Source organism: Pseudonaja textilis, chromosome 8 (genome assembly GCF_049901715.1).
Source record: "Pseudonaja textilis isolate UNSWEBS1 chromosome 8, rPseTex1.2, whole genome shotgun sequence".
NCBI classification, from domain to species: domain Eukaryota; kingdom Metazoa; phylum Chordata; class Lepidosauria; order Squamata; family Elapidae; genus Pseudonaja; species Pseudonaja textilis.
The window spans coordinates 28,653,748-28,680,804 of NC_141997.1; the positions used below are offsets into that span (position 1 = coordinate 28,653,748).

The 27,057-nt window shown below is 37.9% G+C and overlaps 2 protein-coding genes across 6 annotated transcripts in view; one reads left to right on the forward strand and one right to left on the reverse strand.

Annotated features, from left to right (window-relative positions):
• Positions 1–3,692: 3,692 nt before the first annotated feature.
• Positions 3,693–26,277, reverse strand: ERCC5 (ERCC excision repair 5, endonuclease). 5 transcript variants are annotated; one of them, XM_087938576.1, is made up of 16 exons: positions 25,010–26,277; positions 23,665–23,783; positions 23,213–23,388; positions 21,661–21,776; positions 21,462–21,554; positions 21,264–21,324; positions 17,418–17,561; positions 15,457–15,664; positions 14,406–15,296; positions 13,715–13,962; positions 13,192–13,311; positions 10,403–10,616; positions 9,184–9,328; positions 8,883–9,085; positions 8,304–8,386; positions 3,693–5,911 (listed from the first exon to the last, which is right to left on the reverse strand). In XM_087938576.1, exons 2-16 carry the CDS (start codon positions 23,750–23,752, stop codon positions 5,360–5,362), a joined length of 3,342 nt encoding a protein of 1,113 aa, XP_087794702.1. In that variant the 5' UTR covers positions 23,753–23,783; positions 25,010–26,277; the 3' UTR covers positions 3,693–5,359. The 5 variants fall into 5 exon arrangements, with proteins under 5 accessions (XP_087794702.1, XP_087794705.1, XP_087794703.1 ...); XM_087938579.1 differs by having other exon boundaries at positions 25,842–26,208; XM_087938577.1 differs by having other exon boundaries at positions 25,133–25,478.
• A 180-nt stretch (positions 26,278–26,457) lies between these two features.
• Positions 26,458–27,057, forward strand: part of IPO5 (importin 5) — a 29,416-nt gene continuing 28,816 nt past the window's right edge. Inside the window, exon 1 of the mRNA XM_026708320.2 lies at positions 26,458–26,673. Coding sequence (XP_026564105.1) covers positions 26,581–26,673 — 93 coding nt within the window. The 5' untranslated portion in view covers positions 26,458–26,580. The remainder of the gene's footprint in view (positions 26,674–27,057) is intronic.

A 27,057-nucleotide genomic window follows, 5' to 3' on the forward strand; every position in this document is an offset into this window, starting at 1 on the left:
GTTGAATTGAATTTAATTCTTTATTGTCACTGTATGTATATATACAGCATACGTACAATGAAATTCATATAACACCCAGAGACCAGACATGCACACATACATGACAATCCCCAAACACCCACCAAAATTCCCTGCCTCCTAAACACACACAAGCATCAACACAACAGACCAAGTAATACTGTCCAATAGCTCACTAATGGTGGTCCTTAAGTAAGTTCATTGTTAAGTGTAATTATAGCTCTGGGATAAAAACTAGTCAGAAAACATGTGGTCCGAGTTTTAATTGTTCTGTATCTTCTGCAAGAAGGCAAGTTCGTAAAGATTGTAAGCAGGATGGGAAGAGTCACTGAGAATGTTGTGCAACTTCCTCAAACAGCGAGATGTGAAGATGTCATCCAGGGCTAGTAGCGGGAGTCCAATGATATTCTGGGCAGTTTTAATGATTCTCTTTAGAGATTTTTTATCTGCTAGAGCTGCTCCCATACCATGCCAGAATGTCATATGTCAGGTCACTCTCAATGGTGCTGCGGTAGTAGGACAGAAGTAGATACTGAGATAGACTTATCTTCCTGAGCATTATCAGGAAGGACAGCCTCTTCTGTGCCTTCTTCACAAGCATGTTAGCATTCATAGTTCATGAGAGGTCATCTGAGATATAAGTGCCCAGAAATTTAAAACTACCAACCCTCTTCACCTCCTCACCATGTATGTACAGTAGTAAATATACATCTCTCTTCCTCCTGAAGTCAATTATAAGTTCTTTACTTTTTGGGTGTTAAGTAAGATTGTCATATCAAATAAGCTGAAATGACACACAAACATTATGTAATGCTCCAGATCAAAATATCACATTTAGTGATCATAGGGAGGAAAACAACTAAAAGTTAGCATCTCTCTATCCTGTGAGATAATCAGAGTTTCTGTCCAGTGCATCTTTTAACACTTCATTGTAGTCATGAAGCAGGAAGTCAAGCTGTACAATATTCCAAATTCACATCCAATTTACTCCCAGGTGTTGTTCACCAAAGTTAAGCAAAGCCAGTTGACAATACTTCATCCCATTATTTGCTTGTGGTACACAACACAGCCCATTCAATAACTAAAACCACTTTTCTATGTCACTCCATAGAATAAAAAAAGGAGAAATATCACTGCATTATCATAACTACTATCTTTTCCTCATTTAATAATTTTTAAGTACAATAAAGGAAAGCAATAAAAGAATAAAAAGAACAGAAAATACATTAAAAGGAGATTTACAAGTATTACAGTTAGCTAAAATTCAAAGCAACATTAATCTAATTTGCATGTTGGAATATCTCATTTGAATTTGAAATGTTATATTAGTAGTTTCTCTTCGTACTGTATAACTATTTCATATATTAGTAGTAAAAAAAGGCAGCATCTATGTTCAATACATTTAGATCACCATACAATTATATTATGTAAAAGAAAATGTAAACTTTGGATGTGATCTGAACTTATTTGTAAGAATTATAATTCAAACAGTTTCTATATGGTGGTAAATTCTATATCAGCTTTATTTTTTATACATTAAATTAATATTGACATTATTTCATCCCAATTCAACCATCAGTTTAGCCACTCAATGAATATAACGTGAGCTATAACTCACAAATGTTTATGTATTTTAATAAACTTTCTTCGTCTGAAAAAGAGCTACAATAGACTGACAGAGTTAACCTGACAGTGGAACATACTCCTACAATTTGCTTTCTCATTCTTCTATGGAAGAAATTGTATTTTCAGTTGGAGGTATACAAAATTCTTGTAGCTGTTGCATGTACAGACCCAAATCAGTATAGGGGAATATAAAGTTTAGCAATATTAACAAAAAGCTGACAGGCTGGAATGGAGCATTTATTTCATTCTATTATAAATCATTTTCCACACCTGTTGGACTTTACAACATAACATCACACAGAAAAAATGATCCTATATACTATAGCATTTCCAGAATATTTTAAGAATTGTCTATTCTGATAATCAACACTAAAGTAATACACCACTAGTAAAACATCTGATGAGAACGAAATTATTGTAGTAGCTAAGGCATCAAGCTAGAAACTGGGAGACTGTGAATTCTAGTCCTACTTTGGGCATGAATTGGGTGACCTTGGGCAAGTCACTTTCTCTCAACCCTCGGAAGGGTTGGCAAATCACTTTTGAAAAATCTTGCCAAGAGACTGGTCAATCTCTGAGGATAGGACATGATTGAATGGAAGGAAAAAAATCTGACACCAATTAATCAAATTATTCTGGTCATTCATAAGGGAACACAATGAAAGATTGCTTTATTAATAAGATTGCAGTTATATGATTATACCTTATATTCTTTATTTATTTTTCATATTTCTTTATATATTTTCCATAAAAATATTTTTTACCAAGGCAAGGGGCAATAGATAACAGAGTAACAGAAATGGAATGGACCTTGGGGAATCTTTTAGACCAGGGGTGTCCAACCTTTCACCTTCCCTGGGCCACATTAGAAGATGAAAATTTGGTTTGGGCCGCACATAAAATAAAATAACAGTAACGATACCTGATCATCCAGAAAAACCAAAGAAAACATAGTTAACATGTTAAATTTATTTGGAAATGAAGTTAGTGAGATGTTTTTATTATTTATTATTAAAAATTATTTATTTTTTATCACGGTTTTTTTATCACAGTTTTTTTATCACGGTTTATTTTCTGGCCAAATTTTGTGGGCGGGGGGGGAGAAAGCTTGCCTGCCTCGCGCCTACCTCTCCTCCTGCAAATGGCCTGGCTGGATGAGGCAGGTCTGGAAGGCAGAAGCAGCAGCAGCGGCAGGGGCAGAAGCTTTCCCCTGCCACCGCTGCTGCCCCCGTCGCTTCTTCCCCCACCGCCGCTTCTTCCCCCTCTGCCACCCCCGCCGCCGCTTCTTCCCCCACCACCGCCGCTTCTGCCCCTGCCGCAGGGGCAGCGGTGGCGGGGGAAGAAGTGGTGGCGGGGGCAGAAGCGGCGACGGGGGAAGAAGCGGTGGCAGCGGTGGCAGCAGTGGTGGCGGGGGCAGAAGTGGCAGCAACGGTGGGGGCAGAAGTGGCAGTGGGGGCCGAAGCGGCAGCGGGGGCAGAAGCGGCGAAGCGGCGGCGACGGTGGGGGCAGAAGCGGCGGCGGTGGCGGCGGCGGCAACAGCAGGAGGTGGCGCTCTTACGGCGCCTGCCGTTTCTTTTGCTGCTTGGCCTGGCGCTTGCCTCGCCCCGCCTCACGCCTGCCTCTCCTCCTCCTCCTCGCTGGCTCTGGCACGAAGGTTGGGGTGGGCACTGGGCCGCATTACGAGGTAACCTGGGCCGCATGCGGCCCCTGGGCCGCGGGTTGGACAAGCCTGTTTTAGACCAACTCTTTGCTCAAGCAGAACAGATTATAGATAGAACAGATTATGTTTCCATTTATCTCATATTTTAAAAGATTGATCTTTTTTTTCTGCCTCTATCAGACATATTTGTGCAGTCCTTTTAAAATTCCTACTCCTTCCTCACAAGCAATCCAGCCATCAAATGTTACAATCAAATGTTATCTGACACAACTAGCCTGGTAATACAAATTACGATTTGTTGCTACTAGCCTATTTATTTGTTCAAGTCTTATATTTTGTTTTTAAATTTTATCCTGGGTATTTTGTTACGCCATGTATACATTTTTGGTTTTTTTTGCTGTCAGTCATTTAATACTGTATATTTTCATCCATTTTTATTGGGATCTTTTAGATCAAAAAGTTAAGATTTGCGTTTTTACCCATGCAATTTTTCCTATCAAAGAGTTTCTGCCTTTCCTAACTTGAAATGTTTAGCATTATATTTCTCTACGTTGAGTAATTGTTATTAAATAAATTTTTATTGTTTGTTAAATAAATCTCCATATAAATGATCTTTTTAGCAATGATGTTAAACCTTATTTTTCGCTATAGATTTTCTTCTTTAAATAAGTTCCATACCCATATTTGGATCTTGTATTTATTAATCCAATCAACTGAAAATGAATCATACTGCTCTATATATTCTATTAAGCTTTATTAAGAATTGTTTGGATAAATAATTGTAAATTCAGCATAATCTGCACATAATTTTATGTTTTTGGTTTGAGTGTTTGATTCCAAAATGTCTATTATTCTATTGGATCCCATAACAACCATCTTCTTAGTGGTTAAAGCTTAGTTTTCTCCTCAAGAAAGCCTCTGTTAAGTTTGTCAGCTTTGAGAGTTACCTGAAGGTGATTTGTGACCTGTATGGTTTTCAGAATGAAAATGAATTCAATGTATGGTGCTTCTAATCTGCCATTAAGCTTCACACTTCCCAAAAACAAAAGAGACACAAGTGACCTACTGTTCAGAGCTTTTGTAGTTCATTAGTAGGCAATATGTGGGACAGCCTAATTTCCTACGTATCTTGCCATGCCACTTATATTAAACATCATTTTGTGCATTAGGGAATTAATAATAATAAATAATTAGGCATGAGGGCAGATCCGGTGGCCTAGAGGTGGAGCTCTTGCCTCACAATCAGGAAACTGTGAATTCAATCCTAGGTAGAGGCTAATATTTGGAATAGACTCTCCTGCTTGAACTGGGGGTTGGACTAGATGACCTCCAAGGTCCCTTCCATTATTCTATGATCTAAGTGTTCATTGAATTGCAAGGGTAGTCCATGTGAGCATTTTGCAGTGCAAAGAAACTTAAATGGAAAGAGGAGAATTGATCATTTTTATCTTGCTACAAATGGATATTAAACAAATGTATCAAACATAAATAAATTGACGAAAAGCAAAGATTAGACTCAAAGTTTACATTAGATTTAAAATTAGGAAGCCCGCTGTATCAATCTAGTTCATCTCCCTTCAGTTGACCAATATAAAGGAAATTCCACACAGAGTTTTTGCAGACAAAAATGTGCAAAATATATACTGGTTTCATTTCTTGTTTTATAAAACAAATGCTTTGTACATTTGTTGAATTAACTGAATTCCTCACATTAACTGAATTTCAGTTTTCTGTCCAAGCATACTGACATTCATCTAACAACACAGAAAAAGCAGATGAAATACAAAACAGGTGTTTCCTATATTAAAAGGTTTCTCTAAATTCATATCATGCTGTTGAATATAAGATGGGGATTGATAAAGAAAGTGGAAAATAGTATCTTTCTAGTGAAGCAAATATTTGTAAGATAATGTAGTCTTTCTTAATCTTAGCAGCTTGAAGATGCTGCATGGACTTCAAGTCCCAGAATTTCCCAGCCAGCCTTGAAGTTCATACATCTTCAAGTTGCCAAGATTGAGATAATTTTTAAAGCCCCATATATGTTTCCAGCGAGCGTTATTTCTTCCACCTCCTCCTTAAAGTTTTGCCTCTTGCTTTTTTGCCCTCAAACACTGGCCTGGCTGTCACCATCTGCATTTCTTCCTCTGCACTGGAGCTGCTACTCCTGGCTTCACTTTGCGCAGATGCAACTTCTAGGCTAGTTTTGTGACTTGTCACGTTCGTTTCGAGCATTTTTGCGTTCTCCCCTTTTCTCTGCTTTCTGGAAGCTTCATTCTCCAAATCACCAGCTGAAGACTCGCTGGATGCCTCCGAGAGCAGAACCTCTCCTACGAAGCCACCACACAGAACGCTCTGTTGCTGAGATGGCAGACATTTCTTCCGTTTGCTTCCTCGTTTCTGGCATCCAGCCCTTCCTTTATTGAATGCCTGCCCTTTCTTCTGTTTCAATTCTTTTTCTAGAACAGCAGTTGCCTCCTGGACTTCACTGTCGTCTTCTTCCTTCTCTTTTCTCCTCATGCAGGTCACAGCCCGGCGAACCCTCTGACTCTTGATGACTTGTTTTTCATGTTGTGCCAGTCTGAAGAAAGAGTCAATACGCAGCTGGGTCTACAAAAGAAAGAAAAGTACCCTTGTAAGTTTCGGTAAGGGTGATGGAGAATACTATTTGCAGCAGAGAAAACATGCAACAAAATTCACATCATTGTCAAGAGAATATTTGTTCAGAGCTCCATGTCAGCGTTCCAGCAAACCTCCATTCCAATCAGTAACTCCGAGACAAACGTATCTCAAAAGTACCTTTATTAGAATAGCACCTGGCCCATCTGTGGAATCCCAAATCTAAAAGTTTTCGGGCTTTCCACAATTTCCCAAACTACAAATCCCTTGGTCGTCGTCATATCACCTGGCCCAATCACGATCCGTCCCAAAGTAAGATCCTTATTTCATCCTGCGCCATACTCAATGACCTTGAACTAACAAAAGAATTTTGTCTACTTAGAGCTACTTAACTGAAATCACCCCCTCCCACTTTCTCAGGCTATGTGGCAGCGTGGAATATGGCTTCCAAAGGTGGCACTCCAGTTGCTTTGCCTAGTCCTGATACATTTAAGGTAGAGACTATCTAGCCCTCCAGCTTAAGATCAACTACAGTTCTCAGCAGCCTCATCTAACATTGACAATGGTGACGAGTGCTGGGAAATGAAGTTTCACAACACTTGGATAGCCAGATATTCTCTGCCATCTAAAGGCTTTTTGTGGAGGTCAAGCAGGCCAATTCACCCCAACTCTATATTCAGCTTCCATTAGGGTTGCTCCGATGTTCTAATATTCCACTCTAATCTCTTAGTAGCCCCATTTAGATTTCATTTTTGTTGGTACAGAAGGATTCCACTGAAATAAATAACCTATCCGTGTCCTGTACATGTTTTGGATCCACTACAGGCTGCAACGGACAGTTTGTCAGGCTCTGAATATGACGATATTAACCACGGAGCCCGCCAGCATTGCTAACGAGATCCAATCTTCCATGTTATGCTGTGACATCTGCTGAAGGGCGGCGAATAAATAGGGAATCCCTAAGAGTAGATGATGTTGACATTGTAACAACGGGGATTCCCTGTGCAGCGAATGTTAGCACCAGGCACTTTGGGGATGATTGGGCTCATGAAGGAGAGCCTTCCTCTCTCACACACACACACCAGGGGCGGGGGGAAGCTGAGGATTAGAGAGGGGTCAGAGCTAGATAGAGAATCAGAGCGGAGTAGGAAGGATAGGGATAGGCTCATATATAATGGTAGACAAGGTTAATTAGGGTAATTTGAATGGGGCGATACACAGGAGTTAGCTGAGATTAGGTGGGCGTGTGTGCACTATAAATAGCACTGGAAGGCAGACGCTCCCAGCACTAACCTAGATCAGATATTAGCCGTTCTTGCCAGATGGGATGTTCATTGCTTGTAAATTAAACTTCTCCTAAGCTTGCTGTTTGTTGGCTTGTATCTACAAATCTGTGAGCATCTAGAAGACCGGCTGAGAGTTGCTCTTAGAAGTACCTACACGACTTTTTAAAAGCTTTCCCAGAGCTTGATGCTAGATTGCTTTCAAAGGTGCATAGCAACCTACTTATTTAGACAACTTTTAATAAGCAACCATTTAGTACAACCTGCTGTTGTTTGTATTGCTATGATGTCATTAAAATATTAACTCTTAATGGCTGCACGTTTACTTTCCTGTCAGAGTGTACTTGGAAAAATTATAAATTATTAGAAAAAAACCATGCAGATTGCTAAATAGCGGCAACCAACAACTTATACAATTGTCAAGACTTATATTTTTGTGCTTTTTCTCTCTATATAATATTTGGCTAGATTTCACCCTAACCAAGTCTGGGATATATAAAATCAGACTCCCTTCATCTATAATCTTTTTTGCCATTTCTAATCAACTACTTCCATGACTGAAGCCTAGTCTTTTGACAATGAGCCCTTCATCTAACTAATTCTAAATGTTGGGATTATAAACACTGTGCATTCAAACAGTAATTCTGCCATTCCCTATGGTTGCTTTCAATCTCTGAACAAACAGGAATATTTTGGGGGAAATAGCCTGCTGTATTCCAGGACACTGACCCATGAAAACAAGTGGTCTAGATATAACTTTTCTCTACTCAGTATTAAGGTTAGGTACTGCTCTTTTCAGAATGTATATAAAGTAACAGTTCTGAAATGGTGAAACACATAGCTAACTTCTTTATTATATTTTCATCTGATCCAACCAATTTTTATACCAAATTTCTAATTAATCATCTGCTTTTTAAAAATTTATTTTCAGACAAGCTACTTTTCCACAGTTGATATAGTATGATAACTTATATATTTTGTAGAAGGGATAGCTTTATTCATTATTGCACATACATAAACACTTTTGTAAGTTTATGGCAAACCTGAGTATGAGACTTCAAATCCACCAAGACAAAGAAAAGGTTTCATTTTAGTAATACCTGTTGAATATTCAGTTGTTTGAGAACAGGAAAGAGAACTTCATCAGTTTTTAACTTAGTCCATCCAAAATGACTTTGACAAAATATGCAAACAGTTAAGGACCAGTAAGAAGCAACCACTCCGGAAACATTTCTAAAGATGTGTCTGAATTAGACAATTTGAAGTCCTTTTGCTAATTTTGAACTTACTTTTCACATGCAAAAACTGTATTCCCGAATTATTTTGTGCTGACAGGTACACCAGGCAAGTAAACAACAATCACTTTTTTTAAAACCAGTAAAAACCAAATACAGGATTTAATATGCTGACTTCTTAATTTTATTTATACTAGGGTAGAGACTGCATCTACCAAACAAAAGACAAATAATAAATAAGGAAGTCTACTAATTAGTATTCAGGAAAATTAAATTTGCTCTAGCCAGATAAAGTAATTTACTAGCTATAGAATTTAGAATTCTTCCACTCAAAGAAGGAAACAAGAAACTATCATACTGAAGCACAGTTCACCTATGCAAACATTTGCATTATAATATCATTCCTTTTATGTGCTTGTTAAGGGAAGAAACAGTGCAAAGGATATTCTCTAATTTGTTCCACATTAGGTCTTCCCCAAGCAAAGGATGCCTTTGACTCATCCACCACAGGATGCAAATAAGCTTCCGCCACAGAAAGATTTGGGAAACCAGCAGCAATTTCTATGTGCCGCAGTTTTTTCTTCACTTTAGTATCATATGGATTGGGACGTATTTTCTTATTCTTTTGAGCCTCAGCCCACCATTCCCTGAAAATGAAGAGAAAAAAAAAAGAAGCACATTTAAAAAAAATCTGATTTAGGCTTTAGAAATGAAAAATGAAAGTTCCATGATGAAAACTGCCTACATGAGTTTCAAGAGAGGCTCTAGTCCTCGTCCAGGGAACTCATTCAAAATCTCCATTGCAGTTACATAGCCAACATTAGGGATGCCCTCGGTGTAGTCACTGCCCAGGAGGTAGGCCAGATTAATCAACTTGTTTCGATCCAAGCCTAAGGGAGAAAAAAGGAAATGATCATCTGCAAGTTTATAATGTATCAGAAAACAAGCATTTGTTTTATTTATTTCAGGGATTCAAACAAGGTTATCTCGAGGCAGAATACAACAAAAACAAACAATAAACAAAGGAAGCTAATCATGCAATGTTAGCAAGAACAACCCAATTTAGAAAATATGAAATGATGACCAATGGGGGATAACTAGTCAACTAAAAGAGGACTCTAGTCAACTGGACCTAAATACCTGAAGCGAGGGGAGAAAGAGCTATACTATAAATCCTATGCTCATGTCCTAGGTCCCATAATGTTTAAAAGGTACATGTTCTATAAGCCATAATGTTTAAAAAGGGAAATCTGGAGCACACCCACCCAATGAAAAATTGTTGGGGGAAGCAGGACAGGCTTACATCCATTTTGTTACATGGAATTTAGCATTGGGAATGTCAGCAGAAACATACAAGTAAATTAAGCGAAGTAGGAATAGCATGCTTTAGAAATATTTAGAGTAAACCAAGGAGAGGTGTTATTCTGTGATTCTGTAAGAATAAATGGGTGCTGATCTTGAAGACTGAATATAAAAGTGAGGGATCACTTTAAAATAGTATGTTGAAGCTGTTTGATCATACAGAGTGAATAATGGCCAAATCCCAAAGTAAATGGAAGAAGCATTAATAAGTCAACAGGGAAGGACAGATTTTTAAAAAGTTGTGTTGAAATGGAGCTGATAAGATCATCAAATAGAGAGAAATAATAATCTAAAGAATAAAATGGAATGTATGACAAAGTGTACAGATAAAATGGCAGCAAATTTTTTTTGCAAGGCAGAATGGTATAGAAAGAAATAATTATTAGTTTGGCATAAACTAGATTTAGCCTCTTCTTTTTCCTTATCTCATGATTCAATTCCTTTGATTTTCTATTTCTTCCTCGTAATCTCCCTTTCGTTTAAAGTTGTTTATCTCAAAAGGGAATCATGTGATGGGCGTGCGAGTTCACAACTGAAATTAAGTTATATCTTTGGAAAAAAATAAAAGAAGCCAAGATTCAAGATTTCATATAATGAATTACCTAGCTGATTTTGGAAATCCACATACTGATAATATTCGACGTACTTGCTTTGATTGAAGAAGTTTTTGTACACATGACGTCCCCCAAACAACCAGATATCACTGTCATCTGTGATTGTCCCAGAAGTTTGATCAGTAAGATCCAAGGCAGCACACTGAGCTTCTGCTTCCATTGGAGCCTCGATGTACGGAATGCCAAACAGGCGCAGAAGTTCCTGTGAACAAGCAGGAAAAACAGTTCCAAAATTAGTTGGTGGTGAAATCTGCTAAGGGTCGGTTCATCCATCACATGTGCTAATTTCATGGAGATGAATGGACTTGTAGAAGATACATCTTTAAAATTGTTCTTCAAAGCAAGATTTGGACATTATTTTTACAATTAGTCAGATTCATTGACTAGAACAAGCAATAATTAGCATATATGGATCAGAGGCATATATTTTGTTCAGATGAGTAAGAGCAATAAAGACTCCCGTTCTTTTATTTTGCTTCATCTTATTTTAAAATTTCTAGCGCAGACTATCAGAAAAAACAAAGCGTCAACAATAAAATATAATGGGCAGATAATATATTTTCATAAGCTAGCTGCAATTTGAAATTTATTTTATTCAGTGACAGGATTAGAAGTTAACTTCTATATAACATATGCTATGTTAATTAGCACTGATCATGAATTACAGGAACAATTTAAAAAACAATTAATTTGTAACATTCCTGATTAATGTAGACACCTAGGAGTAATTATTATTAAAATTGGCACCAAGTAAAAAATAAAAAGCCAGCTCGGTGTAGTGATTAAGACATCACATTAGAAATCAGGAGACTGTGAGTTCTAATCCTACCTTAAGCATACAGCCAGCTGATTGACTTTGAGCCAGTCACTCTCTAGCAAGGAAATAATGGCAAACTACTTCTGAAATCTTGTGCACTGAAATGCAGACTTGTCCATACAGTTTCCAAGAGTCATCACTGACTCGAAGATATACCCCTCCCCCAAAATAAATAACTGTGACTCTCTACAAATGACAATAAAGTCAGCATTTGTTATTAGTACTGCTTCACAGAATCGTGATATATGCCTATTTTTATTTCTAAAATTCTCTATTCCATCATCACATTTTATTTTCTTTAACACAAAGAAGGATAAGATATAAACAAAGCACATTTAAATTTGAAATATTGTTTTGATGGATTTCATTGAAGATAACTCATATCATTAGGAATTCAAATATTTCCCAATTCTCATTTTAACTGTGTCGATACTGGATTTTCTATCAGATAAGGATATACTATTCTTCCCCAACATTAAAAAGTAGCATCAACTATTTCAAATTGATGCTTAATGTTTATCTGAGAAATCTGGAAACGTAAGAAAGATGGCTAAATGTCCACTTCTTGAGTTTTCTCTCTTCCTATTTGTTTTTTTTAAACAGGAAGATTAGTTGTCCAATATGAGGAATGGAACTGATCTCTAGATTGAAAACCAAACACAATTTATAGAATTAAGAGATTGAATTCTTGAGTCTCTGAACCTATTACTACTAAATACAATTTGCAAAATGAATTGGACACAAATTCCATCTTAAAAGGGAAAACTGGACATGGGAAAAATCTAATGCTACTACGTCCCAAAGGTGTTTTTTTCCAAAAGGCAACTGGACTTTTTCCTTTTAAAACATTTTGCTTCTACTGCTACATTTGTATTGGAAACCCCTATGAGGGAAACCCCTTTCAGGTTAAAAGGATTAGCCAGTGCATCACCTGTGCCCAGGGGATGACCAAGGCTCCCTTCAAGTCTCTGTCATTTTCCCACCAAAGCGGTCCTTCCAGTTCAGTTCTGAACAGAAAAGGCAACTTTGGGACAACCATGACCTGGATGATTGAGAGACACTACAATGCTACTATGAATATTTTCTCAATATTTTCACACTGCTCGGGTACTTCATTCCCCATCTAAAATACAGATTTCTCTAGACACTCTTGCCAAATCAATATTCTCATTTTCCTCCTCTATATAATAGACCGTCTCTCTTTAACGCAAGTGAGAGATGATGGTTAAAAAAAAGAAAAGGAGAGTATGATTTTATAGAAATGTGTATTAGTAGTTAATATATATAACTGCTAAAGGTAATAAATAAGAATATTAACATGCTATTGTAGGAAAAGGAATGACATATGGAGTTTGATTGACATAAAAATAATATTGTGAGGTATTGTATAAGAAAATGAAAGGCTATAATTTAATAAAAACTGTATTATTAGAATTGCACATCCTGTTAAATGTAAATATGATGAATACTATTGTATTTATATTAAAATGTCACTAGAAGGGGGAATTTTTTTGAAATATAATAGTGGCATATTTAGAAACTAAAAAGGGGATAAACAATGGAAAACTATAATTTAATATAAATGTGTGAATTGTTATTAGAACTATGTAATCTGGTAAACACTGCAAATATGATTATTAATATATAATTGGAAGTAAAAGGAGTGAGATTAAGACTATAGAGATTGACACAAAAAATAACATACTCCAATATAGAATAATCAAGATTGATAATTTAACAAAATATATGTATTAATATCAATTTTTAAAAGATTTTCAACTATATTAAACAAGAGGAATATTGTCATAGTTGTATCAAAATGTAAGACACTACGGAATCACACTGTTCACCCAATGATACTTTGGTTGTAACAAAAAATTAAAAAATTATTGCAAAAAAAAAAGGTCGTCTCCATCACCCGTTGAGAACAAATGAAATAGACACAATCATAAACACAAACCTGACTCTCTAAGAACATCTGTCCTGTCACAGTGGCAGCCGTACGTTCCTGCTGCTGTTTCTGAGCTTGAAGTGCTGTTTGCTCAACAGACAAGTTTGTTTCCAAGACCTCCAAATCCTCCTACAAAAATACAAATCAAAACATTGTTAAATCTAAAGTACTGAGGTCTGTTAACTGTCTTCATTTAAGCCTCTTATAGATAGATATAATTAGAAACCAATTCTCTCACTTCCTGCCAAAGGACCACATAAAAATTAAATCTAGGGGAGATATGTCACAGGTAGTAATATTACATTAGGTGAGCTCCCACCAACAGAATCCAGAATTTTCAACTTTAAATCCATAAACACACACACCTTTTCCGATGCTCACGATTACAGGAAAAAATTATCCCTACAAATTTCAGTCATCTCATTCTTCCTTATTTCCATGTGACTCCACAAAGTTCCCAGAATAAAAATGGTTCACAGCTCACAGTTCTGGCCTGTTATTCCACAAATACAGATAGTTGCAAAATAATTACCATACTAATATTCTGCCATTCATTAATTTCAGCTTTCTCTGTGCTTTCCATTCCAGCATTTTGTTGCATAGTCAGCTCTGCATCTTCACCACTTTCTGATTTATTCTCCGTAGTGTCCTCACTCCCCTCTCTCATTTCCAATGAAGCTTCAGACACCGCTCCAACCTCCTCTTCAATGGAGGCAAGTGATGACTCAGATGTTCGATCTTGTTCACCATTTGGTTCAGTCTCTACTTCAATGAAACTACCTGCAAATATATTGCATTATATATTACGTACCATGACAATGGTGTATAACCGGTTTTGTGGCATTACATTAGATGCCCTCTAGCTATTGCTTGCCACAATATTTTTTTCATTTTACCACTACTTAGTTAATAAACTTTGGCTACGGTTACAATATGCACATCTTTTCTATCTGTACTTTTAAATCAGCTTTACTTTTTTTCATGAAACTAAAAAATTTTTCAATGTTAAAAAATAGCATAACTTTAAATAGCCAACTTTAAAAAATGAAAAAAATGCATGCCTTCCTAAACTGAACAGATGAAAATCTCTGAATTACCTGGACATGCATATTCACAAGCCAATTTATCAGTAAGGTTCATATAATTTCTTACTTTCTGACATGTACTTTTATATACTTTTAAAATTATTCCAGTAATCTAATGTTACATTAAAACCGACGTACCATCAGAATCACTTTCTTCAGACTGTTGATGTTCCACGCACTCTTCAAGTTTAGGGGTATCTAAAGCAAACAAAAATTCATTCTGTGTACAGGGTACACTTTTTTCTGAATGGCCAGCCAATTCCTTTAAACACTGAAGTTTTCCAGTTTGGGCTAACTCTGCAAAACCTGAATGACTTGAGCCAACTGATGGAATTGGAGACAAAGATATTTCTGGCTGCTTTATGCTGTTGTTTGGACTCTGACGTTGTCCAGGACTTCCATCTATTTGAGAAATCCCTGTTTCCACATTTTTTTCTTCATTTCCTGCCCCAGACAAAAGTCTTTTTTGCACAGCAGGAATGCATGGGCTTTTTTTAATATTTCCACCTTCCAATTTCTGTACTGGTAAAAGTTGTTTTTCATTCTTATCTTCAGGAACTGCTCCTTCTTCATCTGAACTGTTAGCAAGATGGTCCTTCCTGGACATTCTTTCTCCTTGAGTAATATTAGTCCTATTGATAAATGGTGCTGTGATAATCTCCTCCTCCTCCTCCTCTTCCTCACATAATGCCTGTTGAATAGCCTTGATTGTTCGTGGAGACATGTTACCGCTGTCTACGCTGGATGTGGACTCACACTTGTCTAAATTAAGGTGGTTCTTGTTTCCATCTTCCAACTCATCTTCTGAATCACTTCCCAATATAGCAGCCTGGATAGCAAGCATCGTTCTGGGAGATGGGGGCGTTTCACGAGTACTACTGGTTGATTCCACTGAAAGGTCACATGAAACTGGCTTAACTTGCATGTCGTTACCGGCAATATTTTTGCTAGGTTTTAAATCTTTCGGCATTGCAGAAGAATGGATTGCAGATGTCACACAACTAGAAGTATTTCCTTTGGACTGGGTACCTGAAAGAGAAAAGGCATAAACAAAGGAATTTGATTCAAATGTTAAAAGAATAAAATTCAAATGCAATTTTTTAAAAAACATTACTTGAAACTAAGCTACAGTAATCAGCTATCGTGGAAGTCTCAATCGTACTCTGAATCCGGAGCATTCCCATGATACCTTTTAAGAGGATGTAATGAGAGGTATCTTCAGATACAACCCTCCTGGTTTCCAATTCTCTCAAGAAACCTCCATCTTCTTCATACTGATGCTGGATTTGGCCAGAGTGTTGTTCATTCATCTCCTTCTGCACTTTTTCTATGTGTCGATTTAAGCTGCTTTTCTTAAGCAAACCCTTGAGCTGATACTGGGAGAAGTCATTGGATTCCTTAAAAGAAATACTGGAATTAAATGACGGTCTGAAAGAACTAGACATCCTATATTTGTAGAAAAGATATATTGACAAAAACAGGGTTTGCAACAAAAAGGATTTCTAGGGGCAAAAGCAACATCGCTTTAAAAATTTCCTCTAAGGACTTTAATTTGTTTTTTAACAGTACCAACATTTTGTGTATTGGTAGGATGAACTTAACATGAAAGCACATCTACTGACTTTGAAATATTTGAACATGAGTAGGAATAGTTCTTCCTCGTATATGACAAGTCCTTACCATAGTGTCATACAGGTAGCCCTCGGGTTACTACCACAACTGAGTCCAAAATGTATGTTGTTAAGTGAAACATTTGTTAAATGAGTTTGCCCCATTTTATGACTTTTCTTGCCATCGTTGTTAAGTGAATCAATGCATTTGTTATGTTAGTAACACAGTTGTTAAGTGAATCTGGATTCCTCATTGATTTTGCTTGTCAAAAGGTCTCCAAAGCTGATCACATGATCCAGCATACTGCAGCAGTCATAAATATGAACCATTTGCCAAGCATTTGAATTCTGATCATGTGACCAGAAGGATGCTGCAATGGCTATAAGTGTGAAACATTTAGTGAACTGTCACTAAATGAACTATTGTAACTCAAGGACTACCTATACTAAGCCCCTGGCTGGAGACCCTGCAGCCAGAGAGCAAAGAAGGTTGCATTCTCTATGAAAGCACATGCCGTATAGAACAGTATCCCTTTGGAAATCCAGGCGGCCTGTTAGCCTTTAGTAAGGCACTGAAGAGCCGTCTGTTCTCCCAACCATAACAGATTGGGCAAGTTTCATTGCTTTTATGAGGTAGGTTCATTGGTTTGACCTCAGGGGTCATAGTTTAGATCAGGGGTCTCCAACCTTGGCAACTTGAAGCCTGGCGGACTTCAACTCCCAGAATTCCCCAGCCAGCTGGCTGGGGAATTCTGGGAGTTGAAGTCCGCCAGGCTTCAAGTTGCCAAGGTTGGAGACCCCTGGTTTAGATGGTTAAATGAAATATGCAGACACATAATTCATGCTTGTGTACGTTTGGATGTATGAGAGTGAGGGTATCATCAGTGCTGTCATTATTCATAAGTTGGGCATAATGATGTTGCCTAGTTGGGAATGAAATGTCTGCAAACAAACAACCAAGCTCAGAGAACACCAAGAACTCTACAGTTCAACCCTGAGCTAGATATTCTCTTGTGTGTGTATGTGTGTGTGTGTGTGTGTGTGTGTGTGTGTGTGTATGTTTATACGTATGTATGTCTCCATCCATCCAGTTATCTAATCTACCTATCTGAAAAACAACTCACCAGGGAAACACCAAAACTTTACTTTTGCTATTACTTTTACAATTGGTATTTTAACTGTTTATACTAGGTCACCTGCTTTTATTGTTTTTCGAAACAGCCAAGATAAAAATGTAACAAGAATCTATAGATAAGTACAAAGCTAGCAGTTAAGTGCACAAATAATAAAATCTGCCTAAAAGGAAACTTCACTTACTGTAAATTGTCATTCAAACTATCCAGGGATTATAAATGATAACAAATATCCTATTTCCCAAGGTATCCTTGTTTAAGTAGTCATCGTATGAACGTCCTACTACTGAAATACTATTAAGACCGCTACACTCAATATTATTACCTAAGTATTTTCAATGTTATTACTTAACAAAGATACAAGGCACCCTTCTGCTTGAAAAGGCAAAGGAAAGTCTGTCCAATACCTCAGGCATGGCTTCAAATAATGTTCTTCTTCGTTTAGTGAATTCCTTCATGTCGGTCAGGATCTCGTGTTTTATTTCAGGAGGCAAGCTCAAGAAATCGTCGGATTCAACATCTACAGAACGAGGGTTTTCAAGCAATTCTTTCTTTGGAAAGGAGGAAAGAGGAGCACAAAAACATTTTGTAAAATGAGAGACATAAGATACGCACGTAGGTTAGGCAAGAAGCATAAAAAGGATTAACCAAACCTCCTTTACACTGATTGAAGATGGTTTTCTGAAACAAGTAGCAGAACGTTGTAAACACACATTAGGAAGTTAGTGGATCAGCATTAGAAAAAGAGTCCATCCAGTATCAACTTTTGTCAATAATGTCCAAAGTACACCTCTGGTATATTGGGGGGTGGGGGGGGGAAGACAACACTGAATTGGGATGTTTTCAGATTAAAGAACAAATCTGCCCCTTGTGTTTTCCTTAAAGTCTGAGACAAAATTTACCCTTCTAAGACTGTTTTTTATTATTATAAGAGGAGGAAAAATCAGACAAACTATGAACTTCTGGTTTGAGCTTCTTCGGCGACAGACCGAAACCTCGTTTCTGCGAGGCTTTGATCCGTGCTCGCTGCTGGAGCGCCCCGAGCTGGGTGGTTTCGGGGCTAAGCCACCCCATAGAGGTGGTGAAGAAGGGGGAGACTGTCTGCAGGGTTGAGGAGAGCCGCATCTTTCCTCCACAGCTGGCCATTACTCCCTTTCCCAAAGGTGGTTGTAGCGGTGATCAGAAATGGTCACCACAAAGGTGAACTTGACCGGAAAAGAATATGCAGGAGGAAGATAATAAAAGAAAGTTTTGGTTGACCGGGTCAAACAGCAAAAGAAACAAAAAATAGAGTGAAAAATAAGTATAAAATCAGAAAGCAACAGGGAAAAGCAGAAGAGAGAATTAGAGACAAGCGGGTAAAAAGGGGAGGGAGAAGAAGAGAGGGAAGAAAGAAAGGAAAAGAAGTTATAAGGGACAGAAACAAAATATAGAGAAACAGGGCCTATTTAGAGATAATGGGTGAAAATTTAATGGAAAAAGGGATTCTGCAAAGGTACATAAGATAGTATTGTTATATTAGAAACAAAAATAATTTTAGAAAATATGAAACAATGTATGATTAAAATGTTTGATAAAATAGCTATCGTAATTCAGTAGAATGCTTGTCAATAAATAAATGTAACAAAATGAATATTTAATTATTTACAAAACACATGTGAAGAGAAATAAGGGAAAAATTAATTATGGAGATTATATGTGTCTTTAAGGAAGTATGATATTTAATTGAAAAGAAATGTTAAAGATGTTAAGATTTTAATTATTAATGATAGAACTGAATTGGATTGGAATGAGGGTTTATAATTACATATATTTATAATCTTTTTTTTAAAGAATATAGTGTGTATTATAAGAATGTACCAAGCAGAATTTGATTGGAAGTTATGTATTATGTATTACATTGAAGGTCATAACCTTAAGGTATTTATTGAAGTTTAAATAAGAGTTGAATGGATGTAATTAAAAGATATAAAGGTGTCATACTCCAATTAGTAACTACAGGAGAAAATTTATTTATTGAGAAAAGATAATATGAAATTGAAACAGAACAGACAAAAGTATAAATATAATGATTTGAATTGAGATGAGATAATCAAAATAAAATTGAGAAAATTAAAAGAGGGGGAAAACTATATACAAAATGTAGAATAGTATAAGATATGGAATAGAACACAAAAAGGAGCATGAAATTGAGTTTTGTGTCTGTATAAAGAAGTTCAACCTGGGACCATGCTATTTTCAAAAAAGATGTTTTATTTGTATTTTGCATGTGTGAAAACCCAAATAAAATTTTATTTTAAAAAAAAGACAAACTATAGGGCATCTCTGATGCCATGCCACAGACCACAAGATGAAAGTACATATGAAATATAGGGTCCTCTTGTATATCTAAGGAAGGAAAGCCAAGAGACCTAGCTTGTTATCACAAGGATCTGTTAATATGCTTTGACATATCAGTTTCTAGAAATAATGCAGGAAAGTGACTATTGTCCTCACAAATCTTCCCCTATGAATTTCCCAGAAACACTTGGTTGACCATAGTGGGAAAGCAAAATGCTAGAGTAGATTGGACAAAAAAATATAATTATAGCAAACATGATTAATGAAGTGATTAGAGTCAGCATCAAAACCTTGTTCCTCCTGATTTGCAGCTTAATCCCTTTTTGTTACACTATCCTATCCTTATTAATTGCATTATGAAAGTTAGTTTTTAAGAAACCCAGTATTTTATAGGTCCAAAAGTTTATGCAGAAGTTTCCTACTTAAAATTCTTCTCCATTTATGTGTGCTGTTGCCCGAATCCTGCAGCACAATGAACTGAACTTTGGGACATTTTCCAAAATAGAAATAAAGTATTTTTTATTAAATTTCAGACAGCATCACAAGCCTGTGAGGGTTAAGCCTCTATTTCAACTAGACCAGTATTGTCTGCTCTGTCTAGAATGAGTTTCCAATGATCTCATGCTAAAATCTGTACCAGTTCCACTGCTTTTAAAATATGTAATCTTCTAACTTACATCATACAGTCTTTTACAAGCCAAGAGCTCTGCTTCAAAAATGAGTATGCTAGGGACAAATCTACAGATAGTCTTCAACTTACAACCATTTGTTTAGTGACTGTTCAAAGTTACAACAGCATTGAAAATAGTGAACTTATGAATGTTTTTCACACTTATGACCATTGCAGCATCTTTGATCATGTGATCAAAATCCAGATGCTTAGCAACTGGCATGTATTTAACATCTCGAGGTGATATGATCACCTTTTGCAACCTTCTGACAAGCAAAGTCAATGGGGAATCCAGATTCACTTAACAAACATGTTACCAACTTCACATTGCAATGAATCACTTAACAATTGTGGCAATAAAGTCTGTAAAATGAGGCCAAACTCACTTAACAACAACAAACAGAAATTTCAGCCTCAATTATGGTTGTAAGTTGAGGACTACCTGTATATTCATTTTAACTAAGTAAATGTAACCAACCATTAGTTCCTCAACATATTTAATATGTATCCTGTCATTAAAGACAACAATTTGGAACCAATTTTTGAGCCATCTGAGAGAATCCCACTGAAATCATTCACAGCTCATAGATCTAGCACTATATGAAGTGCAAACAACCAAATTCAGAGAAACTGTAGCTTCAAATTCTGGCGTATTAGAGGACCCATGGTTCCTAGTTCTAAACCAAAATTGAACAAACCATGGGAAGAAGTTATTCAAAGTTCTAGCTTACTGTGCCATGTAAAGTGGTCTAGTGTTTTTCAGTGCAGCATACGGACTTCTTGATCCTTATGAATCACAGGGAGTTGGGCAGCAAATAAATGCAATAACTTTTAATATTATGTTGATCACACCAAGCCAGTTGCTTAGACTGTATTTGACATTTCAATCGGTTAATGAAAGTTTTTTGGGGAAAAACAATTTAGTGTAGTTTTATTACTATATATACAATGTGAGGTCACAGCTGCAGGTCTTTAGTTGGTGTTGGCCTTCACGCACACTGACTTCTTCCAAAGAACCTAGGATGACATAATGTATCAGCATAATGTATCTGCAGATCCAAACAGTGTGGCCATTTATAAATGACAGATGGAAATTTGCCTGATATGCAGATTTTCTAAGTCCTGTTCAAGATCTTTTGGTATGGCACCCAATATGCCAGTAACCACTGATATCACCATTATTATTACTACCCATTTGTTTTGAAAGGATTGCAATGTAATATAAAATACATAGGGGCCTTACTTGCAATATTTTTTTCTGGGTCATCCTTTCTTCCCACTCTTTTTCATCTTCCTCTTCTGAGCTAGGTCATTTCAAAAAAACAGAACTAATTTAATAAATGACAAAATTTGTCCACATAAAATGAAAGAGTATTTTAGATTATATTGCTTCTTACTGTTTACATAATAATCTATTTTTTTTTAAACTTGTTTCACTCACCTGTCTTTTTTATCTTCTTGTAAGGCAGGGAGCACATAAATGTCATCCACCTCTTTCCTTCTCACCTCTGCAAGACTAGGAAATTCAGAATTGCTGGGAATATAAGGATATTTCATGTTAGGGAAACCAAAATACTTAAAAATTGAAAGTTCCCCATAGGCATTTATAAACAGAGGTTTATAAATAAGGCTGTTCTTGCCTCTTTCCTGATAAAGCAGCCTTGATCGCTTGACGTTTCAGGAAGGTTTTCAAAAGCTTCTCCTTAGTTTTCTTTGAATCTGTGACTGCAGCTTCTTTTTGCTGCTTACGTTTAGCCTGCAATACATTGAGTAAAATACTTTGTAGTCATTACTTTTATTAAAGCCTTTATTTGTCTCTCACCTTGTTGCTATCATGGCTGCTCCAGCAACTTGGAGATCAAGAAAAGGCAATTCTTGTCCTCGGAATTACCGCACAAAAAAGGAAACGGATTGAGAAGAGTCTACAGAAAAAGGGATATTTAGCTACCGATTCTTAATGATACACAAATGTTGTAATTACTGGAAGGGATTAGTGCAAACCCCACTGGATTGGAAATTGCTCAGAGGAAAAGCCCACAATTAGTGGTGGCTCATCTGAATGAGGGCATGACCTTATTCCATACCTAGTGTAACTGCTGTTAGAAGCAGCAGCAAAGCCCAATGAAGCTAAATTTGCTGTGATTATTTTCCTAAATTTAATTCTCATTTCAGTGAAGACAGTAGATTGACAAATGCCTTTCTTTTTAAAGTATTCCTTAGACTGCTGACTGTGACTGTGGAAGACAACTGTATTGGTCTGAAATTTGAAATTACTGGTCTTTCTATGCGTCCCTGCTTCAAATGGCTTTTCTTCCGTATTCTCTTGCACAGCCTAGCCAAGTAAGGCCTTAATTTTCTAAAAGAAAGCCTTCAAGAACGTCTATCCCTCTGCCCCACCCTGCATCTTCTGATGTAGCCTAATTTGGGAATGTTCTTTCTTCTTTCTAGATGGGCAGCATATAAATATAATAAATAAGTGGCTTGCCAAAGCCAGTCACTGACAAGGAGGCTTTTGTTTTGCTACCGCTCTCTCAGTAGCAATTATTAATTGATAAGTAAGAAGCCTCTGTAATAAATGCACTTAACTAAAAATATGAGTAATGGTAAAGGAACACTACATAATTTCTTGGACTCCTTCTAAAGTTGAGCTTCTGCTAACTTAGGAATAATACTATGCTTTAGATGAAATAATTTGGGCAACAGTTTAAAAAGGATAAGATTCCCAGCTGGTGAGGGATACAAGATGCTCCTCTACAGAATGTCGCCATGTTGTGTTTCTTTTCTTTGCCTAAAAATTTCTTTTGCTTTGTTTATCAAATTTGTCCTTACAAAATTTTGTTTACAAATTCTGTTTTGTTTACAAAATTCGTCCTTCCAGTTTCCACTTTGGGTACTCATTGTTTTTAAATATACCGCCCACATTTTGTTGTGGTAAATACAAATCAAGTTATCCCAAAATCAGACCATTAGTTTCAAAAGCAAGTCAGAGGGATTAAATACAACAGTCTGAATCATAAAGAAAACAGGATTTTAATTCCAGTCTCTCCTATTCCTTTATTCTATTCTTGCCACAGTTGCTAAATTCTCTAATCCTTGGTTTCCCTAAATTTGCTTATCTGAAAGTAACATGTATTGAACTTAGTAATTCCAATTTCAATGGAATTGTGAGCGGGATAGGTATGGCTTACATACCAAAGTTTGCCTCTTCAACAGAGGAGCTTCTCCGTCAAAAACAAAAATGGGGCGGATCCGAAAGAAGAGCAGCTTGCAAAGCCGGCGAAACAATATGAGGAGATGAGCATTATGGATGGAATTCCCATGACGGTCTCTTGCTCCTTTAATAGCTTGATTCAACCAAATACTAATATCTTAAGAAAGCATTTAAAGGAAGACAACAGAAAAGTGACATATACAAAGAAGCATTGATCTGTTTAAACATACCAATCATTCACGCTTACATAATCAGCATTTTACGAAGCACATTTTATTAATTTTCCTAAGACTGTAAAACCGATATATCAGGTAAATTTAACAAGACTGAAAATAAAATATTGGCGTTCAATATTTATTGACTGGAGAAAATCAGCAATTATATATGAAATCTATTAAAACATTCTTAAGGAAGCTCATTTTTTAAAGGATACCAACAGCAAGAATTTTTCCTTCCAACGTTTCTGGGTTTATAGGTCTTCCTGAGCATTCTAGTAACTTCCAAAGCCCATGAACTCCCATTGTTCGTTAAGTAATATAATGAAAGTAAAATCTGTTGAAAGCAATAAAATATGGATAATTGCTTATATATTAAATATGCCAATCATAACATTGTATCTATTAGCTTACTGCAGAACTGCAATCTTGCTAGACAATTTAAAAATATTTAACTCAAGTTTTTTCCAAACTTGTGCCTTCCAAAGAAATTGTTTCCTCCCCAATTAGCCATGTTGAATAATGACAGAGTTAAGAAACCTACAGGTAACTGCACAATTAGGGAAGGCCTGATTTATCTGAACAGGAACTTTAAACAATAGTTTATTTATTAAAATGTCAGTTTTTCTACTAAAAATATGTGAAAACAATAGTACTTAGATAAAATGAAAAGAAAACTGGTCAAGAAAAAGCAACACCCTGCCTCACATCATTACCTATAAACCAATAAATCAATAGTTAAACCTTACAAGAAAAGGAATAATACTTATAAAGTATTGCTTTCTTCATATATATTTTGATTTAATTCAACCAATTATGAATATTGCTTTAAATCAGTTTTTTTAAAATAGAAATAATCCTTGCATCAACTACAATACATATCCACCTCAGGTGCTACATTACCTAATCAACATTAGTATTCACACGTAAAACTGTGTAAAATAAATATATTATAAATAACTTCGTAAAATATTATTCTGCAGTTTTACTAAAATAATTCATTCTTGCTCCATTTCCTCAGCAAGATGGCAGCTGACAAGCAGAAAAAGTCCTAATCAAATTACAAGATTGTTTAAGGGTTTGAAGTATATATTTTTAATTAATCCTGAATTAGCACTGGTCTGAATTATTTAAAAGGATTTTTCCTCGTAAGGACAAATAAGAGATCTGGTGCCATTAAAGCGTTGGTAAGACAATTTTTCTGGTAGTCTTGGAAATGCTATCAAATGTCTTCGCTTTGAAGAGGAAATCCAATCCCAACTCCAATTCTTTTAAGTGCCTTGCCTTAACTGCGCAGATACAAACCCTTAACCTGCTTTGCATTTTGCATTTCTCCTCTGTGCTTTAGATCTCCTAAGACAAATTCCCCAATGCAATCTTCTCCGGGACGCAGGGATTTTATTTTATTTTTTACTTTTTCCTACAACTCCGTAAAGCCATTATGGTCGTTGTGTAATCGCTCCTGCTGCCTATCAAACTTCCGACACCGAAACCAGAATTCACATGGGCGTAACTTCTAATAAAAGGGACTTGCTGCAACGCAGGGCGAAAAGAACGACGAACCTTAATTGGTGTAAAGCGAAGATAAGCTCTTGAGTGGGAAAATAAAATAAAACGTGAAAAAAAGTCGGCCGAATCCATCCGGGAACCTAGAAGATACAGGGAAGAACGTAAAGCGCCGCTCACCCAGACAGCGCCATGTTATTACGTCACAAATAGACTGCGCTGCCCGCTGGGAGATGTAGTTCTTACAGAGGCTGTGAGAGCATCAGGACGAGAGAAACACGCAAGGAGCGCTTCTCTCGTTTTTGCAACCGCAGAAATGTCATTTCTTCATTTTTTTTCCCTTCTGCTGTCCCTTAACATTGGAAGAATTTTGCTGAGAAACTAGGATCAAAAAGCAGCTGGCATAAATTCTGAGTCTACACACGACAGACGCGCTCAGAATTACTTAAAAATAAGGGTAGAGATCCAAGGCGATTTTTTTTTTAAAAGCAAAAACACGACGTAATGTAATTTGTTGCTTCCTTTTCCTGCTCCCCACCCCACCCCCAGTTCTTCCGAAACTAGCGTTTTCTGGCTTTCCCATTCAAATGTTACCAGCTTTGTCCCACTTAATTTTTTAAGATCAGGCTAGCAAGCTGTTATGAACGCCTGAACTACTTCCCAGTAAACATGTGCATTCCTTCTCCCCATTCCTTTACCATTGGAGAGTGGGATGCTAAGGTTAAACAAAAACTAGAATCAGAGTAGGGTTTGGTAATCCATTCAGAAAGATTGGCTCAGACAGAAACTCAGATAAGCAACAAACAAAAAGGTTGACAAAATTAGTTCAAACACCCAGGATTTGCATTTCTTCTTTTGCCTGCTTCCGAGATATGAAAGCGGCGATGACGAAGCCAGGCAGTGGTTCTTTCAGATACGGTCGGACGCTCAACTCATCCCGGGCAGAGCCGTTCGGGAAAGGTCAGCCTTGGCACAGAATCCCCTCCATAGCAAAGAGGCGCCTGACCCGCTTCATCCTTTCGAAGGACTCGTGCAATGAGGGAAGCGGCAACCCGGGTCACCATTTCGGCCAAACGGGTCGAGCCAGGCTTTATCAGGGTCCCGGGAGAAAAGTAGCGAAACAGTACTCGAACTGCGCCAGAGAGCCTCTTCTGGCTGCCCTGGGGAACCCCCCCCGCGGGCGCGCAACCCGCCTGCTTCCATTAACCGAACTGGCTTCCTTCCCGGCCGGCGTTTTTCCCGCCACCAAGAGCGGGTCTATCCCAGCAAACCCGCCCCCCCGCCTCTTCTTAATACTAGCCCGGGCCGAAGCGACCCCTAGGTAGTGGGGAAAAAAAGCGTTGGAGTAACCAGAGGAGAAAGGGAAGTGACGTCACAATGGGTCGTTCCCGCCCAATCATAAAGCCCCTGCTCTCGCCGCCCAATTGCAGCTCACGCCCGCCATAAGGCAGCCAATGAGCGCGCGGCATTCCGGCGCCGGCAGGAGTGGTTTGTCTGGCCGGGAGGGAGGGGAGAGGTTCCCAAGAGCTCGGCAGTGGCGGCGGCTCCGCCTTCCTGTGGTCGGTGCGCGGCCTCGCGTCCCCTTCTTCCTCCTCCCCGCCCGGCTGGCCCCTCTCTCTCTGGCAGCCATGGCGGCGGCAGCGGAGCAGGAACAGCAGCAGTTCTACCTCCTTCTCGGCAACCTGCTTAGTCCGGACAACGTCGTCCGCAAACAAGCCGAGGTGAGCGACTCGCGCGGCTCCCCCTTACGCCCGTCCTCTCCTCCGGCCCCGCCGCGCACGAGGTTTTCGCTCCTGGCCTTTGCCTGTCAGCAGTGGCCGCGTCGCGGAGGGCCTCCGCCGGGCCCACGTGCTCCGGCCAAGCCGGCGGCCGTTACAGCCGTTGGCCGGGAACTAGAACCCAGTTCGGGGGGGCGGGGAGGAGAAGAAGCCAACTGCGCTTCCCGCTAAACTCCGGCCGAGTCTTCTTCGCCGGCGCCTGGTTGCTCTCTTTCGCCCATTCTCGGCTCCGATCCCCGGTTCAGACGCCCTCTCTCCCACCCACAGATCGATCCCCATGGAGGTTTTCTCTCCCTCGCTGATGGCCGCGGAGCCGGCTTCTCCCTC

What these genes read in the sequence shown, in the direction of transcription:
- ERCC5 (XM_087938576.1), bottom strand. Translation starts at nt 23,752, where the DNA reads ATGGGAGTTCATGGGCTTTGGAAGTTACTAGAATGCTCAGGAAGACCT. An exon ending in TATTTGAAGCCATGCCTGAG is followed by an intron (nt 15,665 to 17,417) that starts GTATTGGACAGA and finishes ATTTCTTTTAAG; the next exon opens with GAATCCAATGACTTCTCCCA. An exon ending in AATGGCAGAATATTAGTATG is followed by an intron (nt 13,312 to 13,714) that starts GTAATTATTTTG and finishes GTATTTTTGTAG; the next exon opens with GAGGATTTGGAGGTCTTGGA.